The following is a 25,666-nucleotide window of genomic DNA, read 5'->3' as shown; positions in this document are numbered from 1 at the left end:
TCATCTGCCAGCCCCCCATCAATGATGCTTGAATATCGTCCACACTCGCTCACCAATGTGTTGCACAATGCTATGCTACGGCACAGATGCATCGATTTTGTTGCCACCGGGCCGCTTGGCAACACAAGATCACGATACATAGCATTCATCATCACCAGCCAAGTTGTCACTCGTTCGTTTTCATGTACATCGCCGTCTAGAATAGATTCGATTTCAAGGGTCTAGGACTGTTCAGTCTTCCATGTCCGCCCTCCGATTTGAAATTACCATGCAGAACACACGGTTAAAATCTCCCGCACTGGCCCCCAACCACCCGGCCACTGCTCTCCTTCCTTCATTCCAAGTGTTCGTGTTGCTGTTCAAGCTGGGGGGTTGACGTCTCGCCAGTCCGGGTGAACGTAGTCCGTACGGTCATCCTCGGGCAGGCCTTGGTACTCCTGACCGATGTGAGGAACCACTATCTTATAAAAGACCTTGTAGCCCTCTCCGCTCATATGCAGCCCGTCCGGCAGGAGTGCCGCCAGACCGCCCCGCTTACCGAGCTCCGGAGTACCAAGCAAAGGCCCTCCGTCCTTGACAAGGCCGGGGGTCTTGCGGCCGGCGTAGTCGTGGAGCGCCGCCCACAGGTCGATCAGCGTCACACCAGGCACCTCGGCCGCAACGTCTCGGGCCGCCTGCGTGTACTCCGCGCTGATCTTTGCGGTCCTCGTGGGCTTCGGGTGGCCCCAGGGCAGATCGAGCTCGGTAATGCGAATCTCGTCGATCGGCGGCGGGGTGACGAGAAGAATCTTGGGCTTGTGAGCCGTGATGTTGGGGTGTGTCACAATCTCCAGCAAGTTCTGCTTGTACTCCGCCAGAGGCACACCCTGAGTTGTCGTTTCCATTGGCTGGACGGCGTCGTTCGCACCGAGTAGCACCAGAAGATACCTGAGCTGCGGTCCAGACTCCGAAGGCGGGGCAATAATGTCAGGCAGGTACTTCAATGCGTTGGCTGTGTTCCAGCCTGAAAAGCCGCGGTTGACGACATCGAAACGACGCATCACATCTAACGAGACGCACTACAGTGAGCTCTGGCCCCGGCGCTACGATTCCAAAGAAAGTGACTTACGGCACTGAAGCGAGGCCTGGAAAGAGAAACCGTCGGAAACATGAGCACATCCCTGGAAAAGGGAGTCGCCGAAGAGCACAATTTGGGGGTACGGTTTCTGGTTGGTTAGTATATTTCAGTTTCGGTCTCTTTAACCAAAGAGACTGGGCTGTTGACTTACAGCCATTCTTGAATCCGGGTTGTGGCGTGGCCAAAAAGTCGGATAAAAGCTTGAGGGAGTGAGTGTTTATGTAGCTCTACGTTCTGTTTGAAAAGCAAGACAAGGTTGCTGAACCAAACGGACGGATTGAACACTTAACCGTGTCTTTGGCTCGGTCTTATATGTCCCTTGCTGCAGCGAGACTGAAGAGGCCCCCCCCCCAAGCATCCACGATCAACGGAGCCACTTGTACGGCAGGTCACCCGCATAGCCGAAGGCACGATACAGCTAGGTCGTTTGTTTCCTGGGGGTTGCGGTTATCGGCCTATCAATCGCACGAAATGGCCGCTCTAGTCGCACCGAAACAGCAAACCAGCACTGCAGCAAACAACAACAATACAAACAGTCTTGTCACCAGACGTGGTCGCATGCACTGGCCCTTCAATAGGCGTGTAAAATCGACCGAGGAACGAACGTATTTGAGTTGGAACATTTTGGTGTTTCGTGACGAAGTAGCCGCTCAAGATCATATGCTATCTCAGATATCGTAGTTCGGATCATCGGATGCAAACCAAGATGGGCAAGTCTTGCACAAGAGTGTCGGACCTCAGCAACGTGCTGAGCTACATACAGCTCCAAGCTTCAACAAGAGATGGAAAAATGCAGGTGTGGAAATGGATGGCGGGGTGATGGTCGGCCCCACGCTTCTGCATTACGAGCTTATCGATTGGCCGTCTAGCTTATCACCGCAAAATAGTCGGTGAAACTAATATCCGTCCAAAAAAAATCCATCGCGAACGCTCAGGTACAGGCTCTCAGAAAAAAAAAAGTCCCAGTCGCAGTCCCGGTTCTTACGAACTCCCCGCCGTTGTTAATTGAATCACCGCGGCACGCCGCAACTTCTGTGAGATATGGCGTCCTCTCTCGCTGCGCAATTGGCGCAGATTGCCGCCAACTCGAAGGCCTCCTTGGACGTCAAGGCGCAAAAAGCTGCCCACTCCAAGTCCCTGATCTTCGAGCCAAGAGTTGCGGCGACGCAAAGTTACCACACCCTTTACACGATATGTTTAGAAGGCTTCGAGGAGCTGTGTGAACTCGACGGCCGATTCAAGCCTTTTGCCCTCACGCTATTCAGCGAGCAAAGCCAGAGCGAAGACCGAACGCAGATGACAGCAGCTGAAAATGAGGAGTTGGATAAGAAAGTCGAGTCTTTCCTGCGCCTTATTGGCAGCAGGCTGCGCCTGATGCCTGCGATCAGAGCCCTTGAGTGGTTGGTGAGAAGATTCCGGTATGTTGGACTATATCTTGCCGCGTAAACTCGTCTAACCAAAAGGCAGAATCCACGAATACAACACCCGATCCCTCATCACGACCTTCCTTCCGTACCACTCGATCCCCGCTTTCGTTACCGTACTCTCGATCTTGCCCTCTCAGATCCCGCAAGAATATCGATTCTTGAGCCCGTACATTAAGTCTCTGACTTGTCCTCCCCGATCCGTTCTGGTTCACGAGTCGATTCACAAGTTTGCCTTCCTCGAGACCCTCTCCGAATACACGCTCGAGGCTTGCAGGAATCTGCAACAATACCCGACTTTGGTGTCTTTCTGGGGTGGTATCATGACTGAGGCAGTCAATGGTATGCTTGAGAATATGCGATCCGGCCGCCAGGCGATTCAAAGCGAGAACAACCAGACCTTTTTGACACGCGTGGGCCGTATCTTCGGTGAGGCTCTGCTCATGAAGAAGGTGCCCAACATGCAAATCGCCTCTTACATGGCCGTCACGGTTGTTGCAGCCAAGGGAACCTTTGAAGACGCGGCTCTGTCAGCATTCATGGAGCAGATTGTGCAGGGCTGGACGACCGAGACTGTGCGGCCCGGGCTAGTGACTTTGTGCATCCTTGCGCAATACCGATCTGCTAAGCAGTTGTCCGCCAAGGTCACCAAGGCTCTCCTGAAAGTACAGAACCTGGGCGAAATTCTGGTGGAGCTGGGCCAGGAAAGACGAGTTGACAAGATGACCAACGGTCTTTGCATTGCCTTCATCGAGAGGCTGTGCAAAAAGGGCGATGCTCGTGGTCTCCCGATTATCCGCGTTATCCTGATGAGCCAGATTCTGAAGCACAAACAGGTCGCTGTCATTTTCAAGTCCCTGGTCTTGGCTGCCCACCGATTGGACGACGAGGTGGACAAGAACGGCGAAATTCGTAAGGAGCTTGGCTCGACCCTGATTGACCTTTCCCGCTTCTCGGGCGAAACGAGCGAGATCATCCAAACCGTTCTTGAAGAGGTCGATTTCGACGTGGAGGAGTTGGAGATGAAGCTGGATGTCTCAATCAGGCAGAAGAAGGCACTTCCCGAAACCCAGGACGATGTCGATATGAACGGCACCAACGCCCTTGCCCCAACGAAGGAGGACTTGCACCAGACTATCCGGGAGCTCGCTGTTCAGAAGCGCACCCTCCCGTCTTGCCTCTCTACCAGCCCGGGAGAGGTTTACGACGAATTCAGCCAGCTCTTCCTCCGTGTCGTCTCGCAGCAATCCGAGGATCCGACTCTTCTTGCCAACTTTGACGAGTTGCCCTCTCTTAGCCGCCAAACCGCCGTCAGCGACCACACCTACATCACATTCTTCGTTCGCATTTGGTCCGGCCCATACCCAACGCTCGCTCGTGCTGCTGCCGTGGACGCCGTCAAGAAACGTCTTAGTGATGGGGATGGAAATGATCTCGACTTCCAAGCCCTCATCCCTTACTGCCTCATCGCTCTGGTCGATTCCTCCAAGAAGGTTCGCCGGGCTGCTGCGGAGCTGCTGATTCAGCTTGGCCAGATCTTCCCTCCTCAGTCGAAGGCGGCAAAGAAGTCTGTCTGGGGCGGAAAGAATGTGTATGAAGACAGCGCCAAGCTGCACTGGATGGACGCTGATGCAGTTTCCCGCCTGCTCCACGGTGTTATTCTTCCGTCGATCGAGGAATGCATCATGCACGAAGACCATATCCGCGCCATCTTGCATTCTTCTCTCGACAGCAGTGCCAAGTCCGAGAGCGGCGAGGGCAAGAAGATTCTCACTCAAGCAAACAGAATTGCTATCCTTTCCTTCCTTGCCAGCCACATCGTTGCGACGCCTCTTCTCCGGGTCAAATCCAACCTTCTCTCTATCCTGAACCGGATCAAGGGAGTGTCATCCACCTCGAGGACCAAGGTGCTTCTGCCTGCATTCAAATGGTGGGCAGCGTTGTCAGCAGAGGAGACTGTTCGTCTTTGCGACGCTGAGGAGGTCGACCAATCCTTGCTCCACACCAGATTCGCCGAGATTGTTGTTCCAAACGACAGCGACGGACTCGAATGCCTTCTTTCTACTATGAAGAACCCCGAGTCTGCGAAGCGTCCTGAGCTTGTCAGATCTATCTCGGCACGCATACGTGCCATTTGGAACTCCATGAAGGCCGACACTAAGTTCGATGTTGCACAGACAATGTTGGAGCTCTCCCAAGCTCGGCAAGTATCCCAGGACGATGAGGATATCATTGCCGACGAGGCTGCCGATTTCCTCAGAAATGTTGACCTCACCACAGAGATTCTGTCTTCTTTCCTCGAGTCAATCCAGACTGGTACGAAGCTCATTACTGAGCCGCCGCCAAACAAGAGGCGCAGGACGAGCTCCTCTGAGGCCAACCGTGGAACAAGTGCTCAAGCCAGCGCTGAGTTGAGCGCAACGCTGAGATCAGTGACTTTTGTTCTTCAACTCGTCGAAGGTTCCAACCCGGCTTCTCACCCAGAGCTCCTTGATAGCCTTTTTGGCACTCTATCCGAGTTGCAGCACTTCCGAACCGTGATTGGATCTGAGCTGGGATACCTGCAGAACCTGGTTCTTACTAGCTTGATTGCTATGGTACCTGCCTACAGAGAGAATAAGAGCTTGAAGATCGACAGCTCAGGTGGCCATGGTGACCTGCTCGTCAACTGCATCCAGAAGTCCTCTAGCCCTATTGTGCAGAACTCTGCCCTCCTGCTGATCGCCAGCCTGGCAACGGCCGCCCCTGATTTGGTCCTTCATAGTGTGATGCCCATTTTCACTTTCATGGGTGCCTCTGTCCTGCGCCAGAACGATGACTATTCTGCTCACGTGGTCAACCAGACCATCAGAGAGGTTGTTCCGCCGCTCATGACGTCGCTGAAGAAGGGCAAGCGCAACCCAGTTGCTGGTGCCACCGAGCTTTTGGCAAGCTTTGTTACCGCGTACGAACACATCCCGGCTCACCGCAAGCAAGGTTTGTTCATCGCTCTTGTCAACACCCTTGGCCCTGATGAGTTCCTATATGCCCTGCTGGCTATGCTGGTCGATAGGTACGGCCCCAGCGATAGCCTCATGGCGTTTGCTTCTGAGCTGCTCGGCGTCTACAGCGCGGAGGTACAGCTTCAGACTCTGGCGAAGCTTTTGGACTTGATCAGCGACATCTTCAAGCCTAAGCCGGGCCTGTCAGCCACTCTGCTTGGCGTCGGCGAAGACATGTCTGAGAAGAAGCCCGAGGCCACGGCCCTCCAACAGCTGACTGTGTTCCCTGCTCTGCTGTCTAGCAGAAAGCTGCGGAAAGAAGTTGGTATCCTCACAGAGAAGGACGACATGGATGCCTCCAAGATTCGGGAGCTCTATGCAATCCTTCTGCGAGACGTCCTTGCTCTTGCCGAGACTGTCAAGCAGCAGAAGCCTCTCCACGAGTGCTGCGGCAATGCCCTTGCCAACCTTCTCAACCTTCTGTCCATCGGCGAGTTTATCAAGTCAGTGGAGACTCTCTTGGATCGCACAGAGATCGATCTCCGACGCAAGGTTCTTCGTGCCCTCGAGGTCCGCGTGGACCAGGAGAATGTCGCGAATGTCACATCCAGAACCGCCCTCCTCGCCTTCCTCCCACAGCTCACTGCTGCCATCCGCGATACGGACGACATCAAGTACAAGCACACGGCCGTGGCCTGCGTCGACAAGATTGCAGAGAAGTATGGAAAGAAGGACGTCGAGGCCGTGGCTGCGGCAGCCCAGACTATTGCTGGAGTCCACTGCCTCGGTCAGCCGGATATTCGCCTCCGTGTCATGGCTTTGCTCTGCCTTGCTTCTCTTGTTGACGTTCTCCAAGACGGCATCCTGCCCGTACTGTCTCTTGCTGTCCCCCAAGCAATTCTTTACATCCAGCAAAGCGTGGAGCTGGACGAGCCGGCGACCGAGTTGCATAACGCCAGCTACTCTTTTATCACAGCCCTGGCCCAACACCTGCCATACATGATTTCTGGCAAGTACCTGGACAACATCCTGCTTGCCTCCAACAAGTCTGCCGAAGCCGATGTGGATGATGAGGCCGATGACGAACGCCTGAACTGCCTGAGGTTCCTTGCGAGAAAGGTTGATGCCAAGGTCATGCTCGCCAGCTTAGAGAAGAACTGGATCCCTGCCACTGAAGCTGGTTACAATGTAAGTTATCATGTAATGGCACCAAGTACGGCCAGACTAACAATCTTGCAGGCAACCGATGAATGGGTGGATATCTTCAGTGTCATCGTGGAGAGTCACACCAAGTCCGTCGTCACCAAGAATGTCACCACTCTGTCTACCATTCTCCTGAGCGCCTTGGATCTACGGAGACGCGAGCAGGCAACGGGGAAGCTCACCAGCGCAACTTCCCAACGCGTGGCCAACATCGAGGCATCCATCAACGACGTGGCGCTGTCCATCATTTACAAGCTCAACGACGCTGCTTTCCGGCCCATCTTCGCCCAGATGGTTGAGTGGTCTACACAACTGCCCAAGCAAGACATCACTGGACGGGTGCTCCGCCGCTTCAGCGTTTACGGCTTCTTCTTGCGCTTCTTCGAGAGCTTGAAATCGATCGTCACCAGTTACGCGACCTACATTGTGGACGATGCCGTCGAAATCGTCAAGTCCTGCGACCTCACTGTGCCCGAACAAAAGGGGCTTTGGCAGAGAGTGCTCTCCACTATGGCGAGATGCTTTGAGCATGACCAGGACGACTTCTGGCAGGCCCCTGCACACTTCGGCAAGGTTGCGCCGGTCCTGGTCGACCAGTTCCTCCACGCTTCCTCCGTGGACTTGACCGCCGAGCTTATCCCCGCGGTCGTGGAGTTGGCTGCCGCTGCGGACTCTCAGGACCACCAGAAGGAGCTCAACAGCTCCATTCTCCGTCACCTCCGTTCGGAACAGGCTGCAGTACGTCTGGCGGCTGTCAAGTGCCAGCAAGAGCTCGTTGTCAAGCTTGGAGAAGAGTTGCTGCCAGCCCTACCTGAGATGCTGCCGTACATCAGTGAGCTCCAGGACGATGACGATGAGGTCGTTGAACGGGAGACGCACCGGTGGATTCACAAGATCGAGGGTGTTCTTGGCGAGAGTCTGGACTCCATGCTGCAATAAACTAGACCCGTTGAGGGTGGAGAGGCTAGAAGATAATGAGCGGCATTTCGGACGGAAAAAGGCGGGCGTCTGCCGTGTAATGGTGAGAATTTTGAGAGTCATGGGGGCGTCATACCTTGGACACAAAGAGTGGGTCTCGGGGCCGGAGTGCTCGGGACGGAGAAGACGCCCAGTGTGGGGCGCGTAGACGTCCTTTAGCCCGTCGACTTTTCGCAGCCGCCAAGCGGCCGCAAACTTATTTTCAGGCTCTGTACCTATGACGCAAAGCTGAAGGTCAATTTGAATCTGTATTTAGGCGTCTTACAAAACAAAAGCTATGCTGTGTCTCAGCAGAAATTCCTTTTTTAATTCAGCTACGCACGAGGTCTGACCGATCCAGCCAGCGCATTGACTTTCCCACAACCGTCCGTCTTCGGCCTTAACCCAGCAATCCTCACGTAAAAAAACCCCGTCCGTCTTAGTCGCCCCTGCTTGCGCTTTGCGCTCTTTACCAGCTCCCCGGACACCGAAGCTTTTGGTTCCGATCCATTCTCGTGGCCCCCATATTCCATCAAAGAAGGACCGTTTACCTTCTGGGTACGTCAGTCTAGGGGTCTTGCGTTTGGTTCTATATATGACATCAAGACACTGAACCCTTCGTGCATCTGGTGGCATGATTGTAACCCCAAAATGGCCTCATCAAAAGTCGCCCAACAATATTGGAGAAGTCTGGCCCGCCCCGGACGTGCAGGGGCCGGAGCCGCATTGCAAGCGTCGGCCCCGACTAACACCAGCATGGTCAAGTATCGGAACAGCACAAGCTCGTCTTCGTCAACGGGTGAGTCATCAACTGGACGTTCACTTTTGTTGACAATAAAATTTACTTACACACATTCAAGAGGACAAGAGAGAAAGGGTCGTCATCCTAGGCTCAGGATGGGCGTGAGTTACATCACCTGTGCCTCGGTCTCGTCTTACTCACACATCGCAGGGGTTACGCCTTTGCTCGCGAACTCGACCCAAAGAAATATGAGCGCATCCTCATCTCACCACGATCATACTTTGTCTTTACCCCCCTGCTAGCTTCAACGTCAGTCGGCACCCTCGAGTTCCGTTCAACGCTCGAGCCAGTCCGCCGGCTGAACCTCGACGCCTTCCACCAAGCATGGGCCGACGACGTCGACTTCTCCCGCAAGCTCGTCCGCATCGAAAAGGTCACTTCTGAAGACCCCACCTCCAAAACTCTGCCCGCAAAGCAGCACCAGCCCAAGGGCGAGACGATAGACGTGCCGTACGACAAGCTGGTCATCTCCGTCGGCGCCTACTCGCAGACGTTCGGCATCGAGGGTGTCAAAGAATACGCCAACTTCCTGAGAGATATTGGCGACGCGCGGAGCATTCGTCTCAAGGTCCTGCAGCTGTTCGAGAAGGCGAGCTGGCCAACCGCAACGGACGCACAGCGCCGCGACCTCTTGCACTTTGCCGTCGTGGGCGGAGGACCAACAGGCATCGAGTTCGCGGCTGAGCTGCACGACCTCATCCACGATGACCTCTCCAAGATCTACCCGCACCTGATGGAGTTCGTGTCCATCACAATCTACGACATCGCGCCAAAGGTGCTGCCGATGTTCGACCAGCAGCTCGCGACGTACGCAACAGAGCAGTTCCGCCGCCAGGGCATCTCGGTAAAGACGGAGCACCACCTGCAGCGCGTTCGCCCGGACGACAACGGCGGTCTGAGGCTGAAGATCAAGGAGTACGGCGACGAGGAAGTGGGTGCCGGCATCTGCGTCTGGAGCACCGGCCTCATGCAGAACCCGCTTATCCAGACCCTCGTTGCCAAGGAGCTTCGTAGTCCTACGGAGACGGAGGGCGAGACAGTGACCATCAAGAAGGCGGAGCGGAGCGGTGGAATTATCACGGACCCGATGCTCCGCGTCCGTCTCAATGACCCGGCAAACGAGAACGCTCTCCTCCCTGATGTGTATGCTATGGGCGACTGTTCTATCCTTGAGAACCAGACTTTGCCGGCCACCGCGCAAGTCGCCAGTCAGCAGGTAAGTACTCCCTCATCGCTCGCTATCTTTGTGATCGCGGATGCTAACAACGTCGAAGGCCAAGTACCTCGCCAAAGCCTTGAACCGTGCCACTGGCGGTAAGGAGCCGGCACCGTTCAGCTTCCGCAACTGGGGCGCCATGACTTATCTCGGCTCATGGCGTGCTATTCACCAGAGCTCAGCTGATGAGCTCAAGGGCCGGTAAGTGACACTCGTTCACCTACATTCTGTATGTCATGACTGACGTGAATCCATGTAGTGCTGCGTGGATTCTGTGGAGAACAGCGTATCTTACCAAGTCCATGAGTATCAAGAACAAGGTGCTTGTTCCTTGGTATTGGTTCATTACTTGGGTTTTTGGACGCGACATTTCTCGATTCTAAAGACTTTGCTGACGAAACCGTGTTGGACGGCTGAATGTATAACAACTTTTCTTTGTGCAAGCGATATATTGATTGGAGGTAATAACCTCATAACGAATATAGACCCAGGCTGGGATAGATAGATAGACGGGCAGCATTCACTTGCTCTGTGTACAACAAACACCATAAAGTATGCATACCTACCTACCTACCCTCAGGCACAACCCCAACCAAGGACATGACGAAATTTGGCAAAAGAAATGTGCTATAAGAGAACACAACAAGAAGTACTGAATGACTGATGTGGTGTGAATCACATCTCCAAAGGTAAAACGAACAGCCGAGCGAGGCAAAAACATTCCGAAACCGAGAATCGAACTCGGGGCTATGCCTAACCTCTCAAGCTCATGAGAGGGCATCATGTTGGCCACTACACCATATCGGATGTGGATACCAAACAGTGAAGCTAAGTTACTCAAGACCCACTGCGCCGGAGTGACGTTCAAGCAGGATGCGATCGATGCCTTCGGAAACGGCCTCCTCCTCAACATGTTGGTCGCACATTGTTCATTGAGGGTGAACTTTCTTCATGAAGCTGTGTTTTATAAATTCGTTTGTTGCGAACATGTTCTATTTCTATAATGCTAAATGTCGTCCATTAACCTCTAACTCCTGTTCCATGAAACCAGCAAAAAAAACAAAAACTTTTCATTTCCGCCATCCCCATTTTACGAGTTGACCTCGGCGAACCAAGTCCTCAGCAGTCCTGCAAGGGCGCTTGGCAAGTCCTCCAAATTATGAACAATAAGGTAGTACTGGAACGGGAAAGTATCCAGATACCTCTCAATGACAACGCGGCTGTTGCCGCTCTCGTCCTTGACGAACTTTGCTTCCTTGAGATCCAGCACACTGTCTCCCTTCTTCTTGCCTGTGTCGTCCATGACGATAAAGACAACCATGATACGCTCCTCCATGGCCTCACGCAGCAGTCGACGGATGCCATCGTGCTGGTTGGAGGGGGTCAGACCGTCAGACAGGATCAAGGCAAGCTGCCAGAGATCCTCGGCACCGCGGGCCGGATTCTGCATTCGCGCCGTGCGGAAGTGGTCGATCGTGTTGCGCACGAGCAGCTGGATATCGGTTCGGTCCTGGTTGAAGGAGAAGTGCTGCAGCACCTTGGCGCCGGCATCGTGCGAGGCGAAGGGCTGAGTGAAGTCGTGCGCCATGAAAGTGTCGGCGCCGAAGCCGAGGATGCCGACCTGGCCAACCTCGAGCATGGTGAGAGCGCGCGAGACCATAACGAGGGATTCGAGTGCTAGGTTTCCGGAGCTGGTCTCTCCCATACTCTTACTGTCGTCAACGCAGAGAAGAATCTGGTAGGAGCGCTTAGTCGGAATAGCACGGCGCATCCAGATCTTGTCTCGCTTGTAGCTGGAAGCGATGTAGGGAATGATCTTCTTGATGTTGAGGCGCTTGCCGGTGCGGTAGGAGCCAGACAGCTTTGTTGATTGCGAGGGTGTGAGGATGAGACGGAGCTGAGAGGTGAGGGAGAGGGACAGCGGGTGAGTTTTGGTTTGGAAGACCGTCCATGACTGGAGAGATTCGGAGAAGTCCCGGAGAGGGCGCTCATCGCTGATGTGGGTTGTCGAGAGCTGCTCCGAGGTCTCCTCAATGACTTGCTCCTCCTCATCCTCCTCATCGTCCATCCTCTCAACTTCGTCTTTTCCAGGAGAGATCTCACGGTCGAAGGCGCCCTGCCTTGTCTTGACACCAGAGCGGCCGTCGTCGTTGTCGGCGCCACCCTCCTTGTCTTGAGCCTCCGGGGCCTCCGTCGTGTCCATTTTGTCAGGATCTTGCTCCATGTCAACGTCTTCCGTCTCGGGCATCACACGGCTCGTCGGATCTTTCTTCTCTTCATCGATGGCCATGTTCTCGTCTATGGGCTGCACCTGGTCCTCAGATGCAGCACCCATGGCTTGTGCATCAGCGGCGGTCTCATCATCCTGGAGATGCTGGAATTCGCTAGCGCCGAGGTCTGCGTCGACATCTTGAGACTGCTTCTGCTCGCCATCATCTTGCTTCTCAGGATCCTTAATGTCGCTCTGTTGTCTGTGCCAACGCTCAAGAGCATCGCCGAGCTTCTTGAAAGGATCTTGTCGGTTTTCAGCTGCGTCGTCTTGATCCTGCTCGGTCGGCTGCGCCTGTTCATCGGACCGGGAGAGGGCTCCCTTCTTGCCTGCGCTAGCCTTTTGCTCAGCAGCACCGTCGCCGGCATCTCCTTCGTCTCTCTGGGCCGCATTCTCGCTGAAGTCATTCTCGACGTCCATGTGGTCGGCGTCTTGTTCCTCGCCGCCACCCTTCACGTCGCTAGGAGCGGCATTCGCATCAGCGTTCGAATTGTCGCGAGGTTGATCCGAATGAGGATCTTGCTGTTCAGGCTCCTTTTGGTCGTCTTCCTCTTCAGCCTTGGGCTCCATGTCAGGCTCTGGCTCTCCCGCAAGGTCCTCTTCTTCAGGCTCTTCTTCTTCCCGTTCTTCTTCTTCCGGCCCCTTCTCATCGGGTCGCTGTGTCTCCTCTTCCCCATCCTCAACGTTGTCCTCCTGCTGTTGCTGCTGAGGCTCCTCCTTCTCGATATCTGACAGCTTATCCAGTTCATCGTCCTCTGACCCTTCATCATCTTCCCCCCCCTCGTCAAAGTCAAAGTCCATCTCCTCGGGCATGTTTAGAGCATCATTCTGCTCAACGTTCTGGTCCTGCTTGATCTCCTCCTCGAATTTGACGTCTTCCTGTTCGGGACCAGCCTCATCCTCCGCCTCCTCATCTCCCTGTTCCATTTCTTGATCATCATCTTCAACTTCATTCTCGTCGGCCTTGGCATCGTTGTCGGCAGCCATCTGCTCATCCTTCTTCTTCTGACCCTTGGCCTTTTCGCCCTGCTGGTCCTTCTCCGCTTCCTCTTCGTTCTCGCCATCCCACATTTTCTCATCGACAGCCGTGGGGTCCAGGTCGTCAACGTCGCCAACCTCTTCGTCCATTTCGTTTTCCTCGCCATCTTTCTCGTCCCCATCATCCTTATCTTCCTCGTCCTCGCCATTGACACTACCCATTTCTCCCTCGAGCTCCTCATCTGCCATATCAACAGCGTCCTTTTCATCCTCCATCTCTCCACTTTGCTCCTTATTTGGTTCTTGAGCGAGCTCTGTGAGATCTTCGTCGGGCTGGATGTCCTTGCTGATGTCGTCCGCTCCTTCACCATCTCCCAGTCCCGTTCCAGACTCGAGTTTGCCAGAATCTCCAGACTGCTCGTCAGACTTCTCTTGGGGTGTGCAGAAGCCCTTAGTAGCAAGCTGTGAGAATGTGCGAGAAAGCTGGTATGCCAGGTTTCCTGTCGCGGCATGCAGGTTGTAAAGCTCGGCAAAGCTCTTGTGGGCTGTGAGCGCGTATTGTTGAACGATCGGCAGAATGATTGCAAGGAGGGATGAAGCAGCGGCGCCCATCGCAGTGTCTTCGAGATCAACGCTCTCCAAGGCAGACAGACATGCGTTGATCTTGTCCACGACAGCGTTGATGTGCAGTGCAGTGAGACTAGCGTTGCGGACAGTGCTAGTCTTCGCCAGCCAGCCAGCATCATCGGATGACTTGGGCAGGTCAGAAATGGCCTTCTTGTACCCTTGAACAGCGACGAGAACAGCATCGCAAAGGCTGGACACTGAATCCTTAAACAGGTTGGCGGTTCTGTCGAAATTGGCGTTACTGGTGTGGGTTTGAGCTTGATCGATGTTGAACCAAACCCTCACTTGGTCCAGGACGAAGTTTAGGTCAGTATTGTGCATATCTCCAAATGTCAATGACGTGTTGATAGTTTGAATGGCGACCATAACTTGGTCCTGCAAGGAGTCCTGCCCATGGGGTACAAACTTCTCCGGGGTCGATGCTGTATTTTGCAGAGACTTTGACAGTCCCTCGGCCATCTCCAGATACCCCTTGAGGATGTTCAGGGTGTTTTGGTTATCGATGGACGCTAGCTTGCCGTGAATCTCGACAACCTTGATGCCAAACTCGACGATCGGCATCCACCATTTCACGCTGATTCTGTACGCAGAATCATCGGCATTGGCATGCTTAAGATCAGAACTCTTACTGAGAGCCTGGATCGAGGTGATGGCGCGGTCTAGCGAGGAAATCGACTTGCGCGCCGTTGTAAGAGTGTTATGCTGGCTTAGAACGACTGTCATCATGCCCTCCATGAAGCCAGTGCTTCGGGTAACCTCAGCACCGGTGAGTTCGCTGTGATGGTCATGGGCAGCAAGTCTGACTTGAGGCGCAATATCGACAACCTTGTGGAAGTAGTACTCGGCAGCATCGTTGGAGTATGTCTGAAGGATATCGGACGCAGGCAGACTTGCAAGGATAATAGCAACAGAGTTCTGCTTGGCTAACTCCTCCGTTCCAAGGTTATGTCTGAAGCCCATCTGCCTGAGGGCCTTCAAAACGTCTGCGAAGAGGTTGCGCTTTCGGGTCTTGAGATGCTTCACCTGGTCTTTGTTTTCCTCGGTTAAAGTGCCAGGGGTCTCCTTGCGCAACTCCTCAATGGATGACCTAAGGCTTTCGACGTAGGAGTCGACTTCCTGGCTGGCGTCCACCTTTTCTTGATTGGCTTCCGTCGTAACACTAGCCATGATGGACAGCGTCTTGGAAGCATTTGACAGACGCTTGTGCTGGGCCAGCCAACCATGGAATCCCTTGTTGACGGCGGAGACCGCGGCTGAGTTAGACTGGACTTCAACCTTTTCTGCTGAATCTGAGCTAATGCTGCGAGCGACTTCCTCCTCAGGAAGGCCTTGGTCCAGAATTGGTTTCATAGGCTGGCCAAGCACGCCGCGGAACTTGCGGACGATTCTGAAGAGCTTTTGGTGAGATCTCCGAGCGCTCTCACGCAGGGCATTGATGTTGGTGTCCTTCCAGCTAGCCAGAAGCACGACTTCCTTCATTTTCTTTTCAATAGGAGCCCTGTTCTTGGCCATTGTTTCGTTCGCAACTCTCTCAAAGCGGGAGTAAAAGTCGATGAAATTCTGAGCCGCATCTCGGATAACAGACAGAGTAGGGTAATCGACGGCGAGAAGCTCGAGGTGCTTCTGCAATTGTCTGAGCAGTCTCAAGCGGGCGGAAAATTGACCGATGATTGCGGTGGAGAAATAGTTCTCGAGCTCCTTGAAGAGACTGACACCGTATTCCTTGAGATCGGGAGAGTCCACAAGGGACAGCGGGACTGCGATGACGACCTGGTAGGCAACGAAAAACCAGGAATCGGCATCATTGGAGCACTTCTGGGCTTCCATATCGAAGAGCTTCGCCCAAGTAGAAAGCTCCAACCGTCTCCAGCTGATGATTGTGTCCGTCAAAGAGGTGTACAGTGCCGGCGCACCGTAGATGCTAGGAGCATAGCCTCCATGCTGCCACTCGTAGACGATGCCGTGCAAATGCTCCAGCTTAGGAAGTATCTTGGCCAAAGGCTCCGTGTGCGTAAGTTGAAGCAGCTGTTCACAAGCTGCCAGCACGTCCGCCAATGGCTGCATATGGGCAATTTCGTCAACTTGCTGCAACTCTCGGAAGCGAGCTTCCACCTTGTCAACGAGTGCAACGAGACGACGGGCCTCGGGAATGTTGGCCTCTGTATAAAAGTTGTAGTCAGAGCCAACAGTGCTTGTGCTAAGGGCTTTCATTTGTTCGTCGAGCGACCAGAGAGCCAGCGGAAGAACCATCCTATTGAGCTCTTGGTGCACCGCAGCCTTTTGCAACACGTCGGCAGCGGTCCCCTTGCCCACAGATTTGCAGACCTCTTGAATGGCATCAGAAGCGACGACTGGCTCCAGGAAAACCTTGCGGTGCGATTCCGCAAGTCTGACAGACACATCTCGGACCTTCTGGCGTCCGACTGACGGCTTCTCTTCCTTCTCGTTGTCATAGGTGGGGAAAAGCTCGTTGAACTCCTCTTCGTTCATTTCTTCCTCATCTTCGTAGCTTCCCTTGAACGTGTAGAGGCTCGTTCTAGCCTCCTCGGCTTTACGGTCTGCTTCGAGCTTCTTAGTCCACTCTGAAAAGAATCCGTGTACACATTCAAACAAAGCTTCGCGGAGAGTAGCGTTGAGATTTTGCAGACCCTCAACCGAAACAATCAGTCCGACATAGTCTAGGAACTCCAGCGTCTTGTTGGGGAACTTGGAAATCTCATGGTGTGCGGGTTTGCCGCCAAGGAAGGGTGTGAGATCCATGAGAGTTGTCTCCGAGGCATGAGTCTGGATAGATTCAAGGCCATCGCTCAGTGACAATCCAAGCTTGAGGCAGCCGAGAATGTTGACGAGAGGCCGTGTCATGTCCTGGTAGGCATTGAAACGGTTTGCCAAGCGATCAGTCATCAGGGCCAAGTTTTGCTTGAGGAGCTCAATATCTTGCTTGGCTTCGGCAGAGCCTGACAAAGCAAAGTCCATATGAACCTTTGAAAGGTCCTGACCAAGAACCATCTTCAAAACATTGTTGAAGTCTGTCTGAACTTGGTTCAGTTCCGAGCGAGAGGGTCTATAGAGAAGCTGGGTCGGAGCTGGTGCTGGGCCAAGTGCCTCAATGTCTTCCCGTGCCAATTGAATGCGGGGAGATGTGTCCTGACCGGTGAAGAGGGATTCGAAGTCCAGGAGGGACGAGAATTTGTGTTGAAGTTCTTTTGTCAACTGATCATGGACATCCTTCTCGAACTGTGGTTGCAGCTGAGGGTCGAAAGACTTGTCAGGCACGTAAAGTTTGATGGCACCGATGGCGAACTCAACCCAAGCGACCGCAGACCAAGCAGCCACACAGCGCGCATTTGAGCGGCTATGCTGCGATAATGCGAGTGCGACCGTCGCTGGAATCAAATGCTCCTTGGCGACTTGATCAAAATGCGCTGGCCATCCTCCAGGAGGCATGATGTTGACCTGAGAAACCAGACTCTGCAATCGCTGGAGAAGCGGAGTGTTTTCGTCGGAATCGGCTCTAAGCTCCCGAGCAACCTTTTCGTAGACGACATTCAAAAAGTTTTCCTGAGACTGACCATGGAGAGAAAAGATGGCTGTGATAAGCGGCTCAAGGGCTCGGTTGAGGGCAGTTATCTGACTCTTTTGCAGAGCAGGCACCAAAGAGGCGACGGAACGTCCAAGAGCAGGGAGTTCGGTCTCAAGAAGGCCCAGAGAGCGCAAGCTGGTGTTCCGCAGTGAATCGAGTTTAGATAAAAGCGACATGGAGAACTTGCCGTTCCAAACATGTGCATTGGCATCCTCGGAAGCCAGAAGGCCAACGGTCAATGGCTTGGCCTCTTCGCCGAAGCTGCCCAAACGGATCTGGTCGATTGTTTGTTGGTTTGACAGAACCACCAGGTCAGAATCGCTTGCAGTAGTCTGCGGGTGGCCGGAAGCCTGGGACTGAAGAACGGATGCTTGTCTGAGGCTTTCGAACTCTGAAGCAAAGAAAGGCTTGACTTCGCTGGACTCCGAGCCGACCTTGGTCTCGAGAAGCTCGATTTCTTTCGTAAGGTCACTGATGAGCTCGGTGGTGTCAAATCCGCTCTGTCTCACAATGCTATCTGCCCTAACAAGGGTGTTCATTGCGTTGGCGAGATCGGAAACCTTTGCCTTCACTCTCCACTTGAGTTCGTCGAGACGAATACCCAATCGCTCAATCTCTTGACTCCTGCTCAGGGTCTCAGCGCTCATCACTGGGAGCGGCTTGAAACGCTTCCACATGATTTCCATGCTCAATCCGGTGGTAAGCTGAAAACCAGTCTTGAAGTCGTCTTCCAAGGTCTGGAGATAGAGGCCAGCAAGCTGTTTGTTGATATCAGCCGTCGTTGGCGAGAGCAAATTTTGGATAGACTCGACTCCGTGCAGGAGATGGGCTTGGAATCGGGCTTCCTCGAAGGTGGCTGCCGAGTCGGTTGTAAGTTGAATGGTTCGCCACCAGAAGTCAAGCATCTTTCGAAGAATTTGGGTGCTTTCTTTCCAGCTCTGAGATGTATTGAGGTTGGTTTGGATGAATACCCTCATCGCTTGCAGAACTTTTGAAAGGAACTTCGCAACCTTGACAGTGGAGTCCCGAATAGCGATGCGATCTGACACGATGGAGCGCTGTAGACGATTCAGAGAGGCGAGTTTGGCCGCCTTCGCTTTATTGACCTGTGATGTGATGATGGCCTGGCAGCGCTGGATCTCCAACAGGAATCCATAGCAGACTGATAGCCAGAAGGCCAAGTCGCCATTATGGCTGTGCAGAATTCGTACCATTGGCGCATTGTGAAGCGGGTTAAGGGGCTGTGCGTGTCGTAGGCTGGACTCGGAATGAGGGACCTCAGAATAGAGTTGAGATACTGCGTGTCGAAGACTGTTCGTCTCTGATGCTCCCAGGTACGTAAGTTGTTGCTTCAGGCTGTCTTGGTATTTCTCAAGCGACGATGGCGAAAGATCTACGAGTCCCTGGCTGATTGAAGAAGCGAATCTTTCCATGAGTGCCGTGTCCTGGAGTGACAAATTTTCAAGCGTGGCGCCTGCGACATCGGACTCATTATTTTGGCTTAGCACCGCCGTGGAGATCTCTCTCGATGACGAAAATCTCTCAAGGCTGCTCTCGATATGAACGTGGGAGATCTGGGGTGGGCGGTCTTGTACCGTTCGCTCGCTGAGGTGGATCTCCACAGCTCTGTTTCTCATGGCCCGAGACAGTTCACCGTACCGCGGGTCGACTGTGAGGAAAATCCGGAAATCCTTGTGCGGCTTAATGATGCGCGGCTCTCCATTGGGCCCGCAATGCTCGTTGATGCTCAAGAAACCGTTGGGCTCGAGCAGGGAATTGAGTCTGTCCAAGACGGAAGCATTACACAGGTTTGCATTGTCTAAAACCAGCCATTGGCCGGTTTCGAGAGCCTTGACAATGACACCGTCCAACCATTCGAAACGGGGATTGCTGACAACCAGTGGTCGCTGAAGGGTATCATAAACATTTGACAGAAGTGCGCCAATATCGGACTCGTGGGGCACTTCACCCAGTACTTCCTTGACAGAAGCAGTGATGGCTGAAAGGGAAGCAGTATCGCCACGATAAGACTCTAAGAGATGCAACAAAGCTAGAGCCGGTGGCGGTACCTGGCCTGGGACACGAATCAAGATGGTGCTCTGCAGGCCTTCGTGAAGTTCGCGCAATGCAGCATTTACTTCGCGAAGAGGATCCGACTGCTCGAAACCACCAACGAGGTCCATCGTGTCGATATCGGCATTAAGCGGGAAGACGACGAGCGGCTTGCCCACAAGAGCGGCAACGTGCTCCAGCAAGACGGACTTGCCACTACCTGAGGGGCCGCTGAGAATGCATGGAATGTCTTGCTTGATGCAAATCATGAGCGATTCGATCTCTGGAAGTCGGGGTACGATATCAATGCCAGGTAGCGGCACAGGCTGCAATGTCTGGTTCCTAGGAAGCAGGGCATGTCCAACTTGACAGAAGCCGGCGTTTGTGTCATGGTACAAGCTGTGGCCATCCGGTATTCTGGAGAAGACTTGAGCAAAAAGCTTGTTCACTTCCTCGCGATCCGAAGCGGAGCGAAAACGTTGTCGAATAATGAGGTCAAGGAAGTCATCAGGCTTGCCAGTTGCTAGGAGAGGGTCAGAAGTTGCCACGAGATGCAGCCATCGAAGGATATCTCGCAAGTTGAATTCCCAGGGGCTTCCGTTGGCACCGAAAGCCTTTTCAATGGCGACTTGGTGATCCAGACGAGAGATGAACTGGATTACTCTGCTGAGAATGTCTTCAGAGATGCCGGGGAAGTTGTGCTGGGCAATGAGAAGAAGGTCTTCTGCTGTGAAGGTGTCGGCATAGACGACAATAAATCTGTTTACGAAAGAGCTTGGGAGACCCTTACGACCACCTCCTTGGTGGTGAGGGTTCTGGGCAGCGAACAGACGAAAATCGGGATGCCGCTTGAAAACTTGATCCAATTCCGAGATGTACACCTCGCCACGGTGATCGAGACAGGCATTAAGACCTTCCAAGACAGACTGAGAGGCCAAGTTCATTTCGTCAAGAAGCACCCACTCGCCGTTCTGCATGGCTTGAAGGAAAGGGGCATCACGCCAAGCAAAGTTACCCGCCTCGGCGCCTTCGACTGGCATATCTGTACCAAAAAGATCCATGAGATCAGTCTGGTCAGACAAGTTGATTCTTGTAAGAGGACGGCCGCATACACGAGCCAGGGCAGCAACGAGGGTAGTCTTGCCGACACCTGGACTTCCTTCCAACAAGATGGGCTTCCGCATCTGGAGCGACCGCATCACTCTCATGGCGTTCAGTCTCGTGGTCGGAGCGTCGAAGGCAAAGCTTGGATCAGACTTGCGGTGGGCTTCTCTGGGTAAACTAAAATCGCCAACAGACAAGCGTTCCTCGGTTACCGCAACTTGTGGCTGCGCTCGATAGATGGCTGTCGTGTCATAGCCAAGCAGCTCGCTGAGTTTGTCGAGACATTTCTGCCTTTGAGAGTCGAGTGCTTTAGGGTCCATAGCCAGCAGAGCCGACGGATTGGCACCCAGACTATCGATAAAGACAGTGGCAGCACCATGAACCACTGCGAATTGAGGCGCGGCAGGGCCACAGAGGTTGATGAAGTTGACCCAGATGAGGATGTCACGAATAGAGAATGCCGTGGACGATGAAGATCTGAAAGTCTGCCCAAACCAATACGCGAACTGTACCACAGGGGTTCCAAAGGACTTGAAGGCGGGGTCAAGCTTGGAAAGAACAATGTCTAGCATGTCGTCGGTTTCGGACATGGCTGGCACCCAAATCTCGGTGAAACGGTTTCTCAACGCTGGTGACAGTTCTTTCTTACCAAAATCGCCCCCGGGATTCATGGTGGCAAAGAACTGGAAACCATCCGCACCCACGACGAAGGAGTTGTCGATACCCTTTTCGGCCAAGAGGAGAGATCGTCCAGGCTCGAGCACCGAGTTCAAACGCTCCAAAACAGAGTCGTCAGCCAGCGATATTTCGTCAAGTAAGAAGAATTGCCCGGACTTCATGGCGTGGACAAGGCTTCCGTCGGACCATTCAAACAAGGCCTTGCTCTTCGTCTCTAAGGTTGCGATCTTCTCCTGAGTAGCAGCATCGACCTTGGCCAGCACCTCAGGCGACAGGCCGCGGTATCTATCAAGCAGCTCGTCCAGAGGACCTGTTGAATCCTCACCAAGGAGAGTGTGAACAGAGGTCAACTCAGTCTTCAACGAGTCAGCGATTGCGCCACGGTTTCTTACGGGTCTTTGGGAACCGATAAGATCTCCGGTTTCGGTATTTTGGTGGGCATTGACAATGTGTAGTTCCTTTCCGAGCACCTCTGCAAGAATCTGGCAGACGGTGGTCTTGCCGCATCCGGTCTCGCCCACAAGAAGGACAGGCTCGTTGTTGCGAATAGCGGTGTCGACCAGGACGTACAAACGACGCATCGCACGGGTCCAAACGACGCCGTGATTATTGGGCATAGCCTGAATTCTTTCTAGGATAGGAGAGTACTTGGCGGTGTAAAGCACCTCTGGGTCGATCTTCACTTTGAAAACGCTCTCAATGACTTCCCTGACTGCCGTACGTTCTTCTTCGACACGAACTCGCTCGGCCAGGAGCATGAAACCATTGACTGCGATCTGCTCGCGAGTCTCGGCGTCTCGCAGAGCCCATCGGAAAAGATCACGCAGGGTAGCGAAACTATCTTTTTGTTCGAATAAACGGCTTGTCTGCCGGAGGCGGGAAAGTTCCTTGTACACAGAGACGATACGTTTGCAGTCCGAAGGGGCCGTGTTCACGCTTCGTTTTTGCAGGATATACTCCAACTCATCCTCGGGGATGTCGTCAAAGTGCAACTCCAAGAAACGGTTGCGGAAGGCACGCGAGAGCACCTTCCGACCACCATACAAGCCTGGGGGGTTCTGTGTGGCAAACAGCATGAAGTTCTCGTGCGGCTGCACAACTTCTTGGGTCTCTGGGATAAGGAGTTCTCGGTTGTCGTCGAGGAGTCTGTTCAGGGCCTCGAGAACATCTGTGGGGGCAAGGTTCAACTCGTCGAGCACGATCCAATGACCCTGTCGCATGGCTTGGACAAGCAGACCTTCTTGGAAGCGGAGCCGCCCCGAAGAATCCGACACATAGGTGCCCAAGTACTCTTGGAGATCGGTGTGCTCGTGGTTGTTGATACGCACAAACTTATTGCCAGTGAAGTTTGCCAAGTACTCAATCATACTAGTCTTTCCTGCTGACGTCGGACCTTGGATTAGAATTGGGAACCGCCTGGTAGAGGTTGCTCGGACAAGGTTCAGTAGATTTCTTTCCACGTAGTTGGTGATGATGTAGTCCGATCGCTCTACAGGAGTCATCTCCCCTTGGACCAGCCAGTAATGACGATCCTTTGCCTTGTTGCGGAAGCGCACGTACTGCTTGCCATCGTCGGGCTGTTTCGGGGGCTGCGAGAGTAATGACTGGGGATTCGAAATTCGGCCGAAGAGTCGGTGATCAATCAGAGGCGTGAGCAACTTTTCTGAGTCTCGGTCAAGCAGGGTAAGGAAACCCATAGAAAAGCCCTCATACAACGCTCGGCGAAGACCGTAGAAAGGTGCAATGTAGTTGACGTAAGTTAGAACGCGAGTGAGCGTGCGGAGACTGAAGTGCGGCACTTCGTTCGCTCCATCGACTAAGCGTTTCTCCTCGGCGCGGAGCTTGGTATCAAGATACAGCCGTGAGATATCGTCAGCTGCCTGCTCGTCCTTTGTGCTACTGCTCTTCAGGTACGTCTTCACTATAGTTAGCAAGTCCTTGACATCCTTGTCGGGACTATCGACGTAGAGCTCAGTGAATCGAGACCGAATGCCGATTGGGAGATCGCGCTTGCCCACGTCTGTTGCCGGGTTCATAGCACCAAAGATGCGAAAGTTAGGATGTGCTTGGATCCGTTCGATTTCACCTGTCTCAGAAAGCAGAATGGAAGGTGTGTCGACAGGTCCAGTCAAAAGATCGGCAATACTCTCCAAAGTATCAGGAGAAGCAAGATTGATTTCATCCAGCAGAACCCAATCACCATTGCGAGCTGCTTTGACAATGTTGCCTTCAATGAACGAGAAAGCAAATGCGGTTGCGCCTCCAGACAGCTGAACCTCGAATTGGTCGAGATTCCGAGAGAATTGATCCCACCTAGGACTCAATTCGAGAAGAGTTTGAAGCTTGGATTCCGTCTTGCGACGTTTGGTTGGCTGAGTTGCCTCCTCGACAGCTTCGCTGTTTTCTCTCTCGCGGCTGGCCAGCTTCTCGATAATCGTCTTGAACATCTTGGGAGCCTCGCGCCACAACTTTGCGACCTTAGCCCATTGGCCCTTGGCAAAGCCTTTTCCGATCTGCTCGAGATACCGCTGGTTCTTCGTCTGTGAGATACCTGTGGCGGAGAAGAGATCTTCGAAGTCCTCCTTTAAAGGAACGGCGAGGGTTCGAATGTTCACGGGTTTGAAACCTCCGAGAAGATCGCCAGCCTCACTTTGCTGGGACAAGTTGATTGCGACTAGCTTATGACCCAGAGTGTCAGCCAACTGCTGGATGACTGTAGTCTTTCCAATACCAGTCTCACCAACGAGCAAGATCGGCTCGCCGAGGTTTACTGCAACCGCGGCCTGCTCCAGCAACTTCTTTGCGTGTGTTGTGCTCGCAAACGGTCTCTTGGCAAGAGCAGCCTTATTCACGCGATCCTTGCGTTTCCGCAGGGTCGTCCGGCCGATCTTGAACTGGCTGTCGTTCTGCTCCAGCTGCGGTATATAGGCCTCAAGGAAATGTTCGACCCGCTCCTTGGCCATGTGCATCTCCTCAGCAATGGCGAAAATAATATGCCTCTTGGCTTGGACGTCCGGAATACCCGCTACAAAACAGTCGATCGCTTCCATGAACATCCAATCACGGGTGGTTTCGCTGATCGGCTCGTCTCCAGTGCTGCAACCCGCGGCAGAAAGTGTTGCTCTGAGGCGTCTACACCATCGTAGAAGGTCTCGCAAACTAGCTTGACGATCGGCCATACCACGACTTGGTGAATAGGGCAAATTTCCGGTGGGCTTGGATAATCGGCGGTACACAGCGAGTATTCCAGGGGCAAACTTGTGAAGGATTGGGTGTGATCCAGTGATGATTTCCTGCAGCTCGGCTTCAGTGGGAGTCTGTACAGAAACAAGCTGCCAGAAGCGCAATCCGAGAAGGTTAGGGAGCGTCTCCCGACCGTGCATGCCGCGGGAAGTTCTGACAGTGCCGAAGAGTCTGAAGCCACTTGCAGCCTTGATCCGCTCTCCTCTGCTGGGGATAAGAAGCTCACCACGCTCGATTAGGGGTAGCAGCGTGCTGATGACTTCGTTCGGTGCTCTATCCAAATCCTCAATGACAACCCATCTTCCTTCTCTTACCGCAGTCGTCAGCACACCAGGTCTCCAAGAAAAGGTTCCAGGTTTCGAGTCTGTCGAGTAGAGGCCAATGAGCATCTTGGCGTCTGTCTGTTCGTTGATATGCAGTGTCACCATCTCTGAATGCTTGCCGAACTCCTTGGCAACTTCGTGGACCAAAGACGTTTTGCCGGAGCCTGGTAGACCATGCATCAAAATAGGACTGGCATTCTTCAGGAGACCGGCCAGAGTCTCCAGATTGCGCGTCGTGGTGGATGTCAGCACGAGGGAGGAGTTCTTCTTGACCGGGCCGGATGGTCGCGGCAGTATTGCGTTGCCATAGCACGCAACAAATGGGGTCAGACTTTGGGGTGGAATTGGTTGGATTTGATTGCTCTCGGGGGCATCGCTAAGCTCGCCGCGGATTGCTGCGGTCTTCTTGATACGCGCATCCTCATATAGACTCAAGAACCCAAAGTCTACCTCACGGCCGTCAAATTCAGCGACAATGGCATCTTTCGTTCCGACATGCTCGTCAATGAGGGCCTCCAGTTTTGAATCGGCTGCGCGGAGGATCTGTGTAAAAATCCGAATCGCCATATACCGGACGGCGCGGCTTTCATGTGTGAAGAGTCCTTGCATATGAGTGGGTGAGACAAGGACAGCGTAAGTCCTCTGGTCAAAACAGACCAGTCTCCATGCTGCAAGGAGTAGTTGAAGAAGGTCGGAACTCTGAGTAGAAGTGAAAGAAGTGAGGTCGGGAAATCGGATACTCAGGGTCTGCGGCCCTGGCGACGGTGATTGGGTCAGATCTTCGCTCATGACCTGTTGCAGAAATTCCGATAAATAAGGAGCGAGTGGCAGAATCCTTGCGATGGCTGCAAGGACGGCTCCATTTCTTGTTTGGTTCCTGGGGTTGAGAAGCCATCGTGCGCAGATGTCGGGAAACACATTCTCGAAGTGAATGAAAATTCGATCTGTAAGTTGGGGGATGAGAGCCGCTTCCGCAATGGCGTCGAGGAGGTTTGGGGCCGTGTGATTTCTAATGACCTCAATAATTTCGGTAGGTAGATGCTCAAGAACGATCGCGTCGTTCAGTAGAGCGCTCCTCTGTGACGAGACGTCAATCGTGGCCATGGTTG

General features: G+C 53.6%; 4 protein-coding genes across 4 annotated transcripts; 2 read left to right on the top strand and 2 right to left on the bottom strand.

Annotated features, from left to right (window-relative positions):
* Positions 1 to 359: 359 nt before the first annotated feature.
* CGCS363_v006834 (Isoamyl acetate-hydrolyzing esterase 1-like protein) lies at positions 360 to 1,274 on the bottom strand (the record flags this gene model as incomplete). Its single annotated transcript, XM_036638683.1, has 3 exons — positions 360 to 1,045; positions 1,109 to 1,205; positions 1,269 to 1,274. The coding sequence occupies 3 exons, from the start codon at positions 1,272 to 1,274 to the stop codon at positions 360 to 362; spliced, it is 789 nt and encodes a 262-aa protein (XP_036497005.1).
* An 884-nt stretch (positions 1,275 to 2,158) lies between these two features.
* UTP10 (U3 small nucleolar RNA-associated protein 10) lies at positions 2,159 to 7,664 on the top strand (the record flags this gene model as incomplete). Its single annotated transcript, XM_036638682.1, has 3 exons — positions 2,159 to 2,535; positions 2,585 to 6,710; positions 6,762 to 7,664. The coding sequence occupies 3 exons, from the start codon at positions 2,159 to 2,161 to the stop codon at positions 7,662 to 7,664; spliced, it is 5,406 nt and encodes a 1,801-aa protein (XP_036497010.1).
* A 669-nt stretch (positions 7,665 to 8,333) lies between these two features.
* CGCS363_v006832 (putative NADH dehydrogenase) lies at positions 8,334 to 10,083 on the top strand (the record flags this gene model as incomplete). The annotated part of the gene is made up of 5 exons (XM_036638681.1): positions 8,334 to 8,481; positions 8,543 to 8,585; positions 8,635 to 9,700; positions 9,759 to 9,901; positions 9,960 to 10,083. The coding sequence occupies 5 exons, from the start codon at positions 8,334 to 8,336 to the stop codon at positions 10,081 to 10,083; spliced, it is 1,524 nt and encodes a 507-aa protein (XP_036497011.1).
* A 707-nt stretch (positions 10,084 to 10,790) lies between these two features.
* On the bottom strand, positions 10,791 to 25,661 carry MDN1 (Midasin; the record flags this gene model as incomplete). Its single annotated transcript, XM_036638680.1, has 1 exon — positions 10,791 to 25,661. One exon carries the CDS (start codon positions 25,659 to 25,661, stop codon positions 10,791 to 10,793), a length of 14,871 nt encoding a protein of 4,956 aa, XP_036497008.1.
* Positions 25,662 to 25,666: the final 5 nt, after the last annotated feature.

The sequence above is a fragment of the Colletotrichum siamense genome (assembly GCF_013390195.1).
Source record: "Colletotrichum siamense strain Cg363 chromosome Unknown KSG_Cg363_contig04, whole genome shotgun sequence".
In the NCBI taxonomy this organism is placed as follows: Eukaryota; Fungi; Ascomycota; class Sordariomycetes; order Glomerellales; family Glomerellaceae; genus Colletotrichum; species Colletotrichum siamense.
This window is presented reverse-complemented; position numbering and strand designations above follow the sequence as displayed.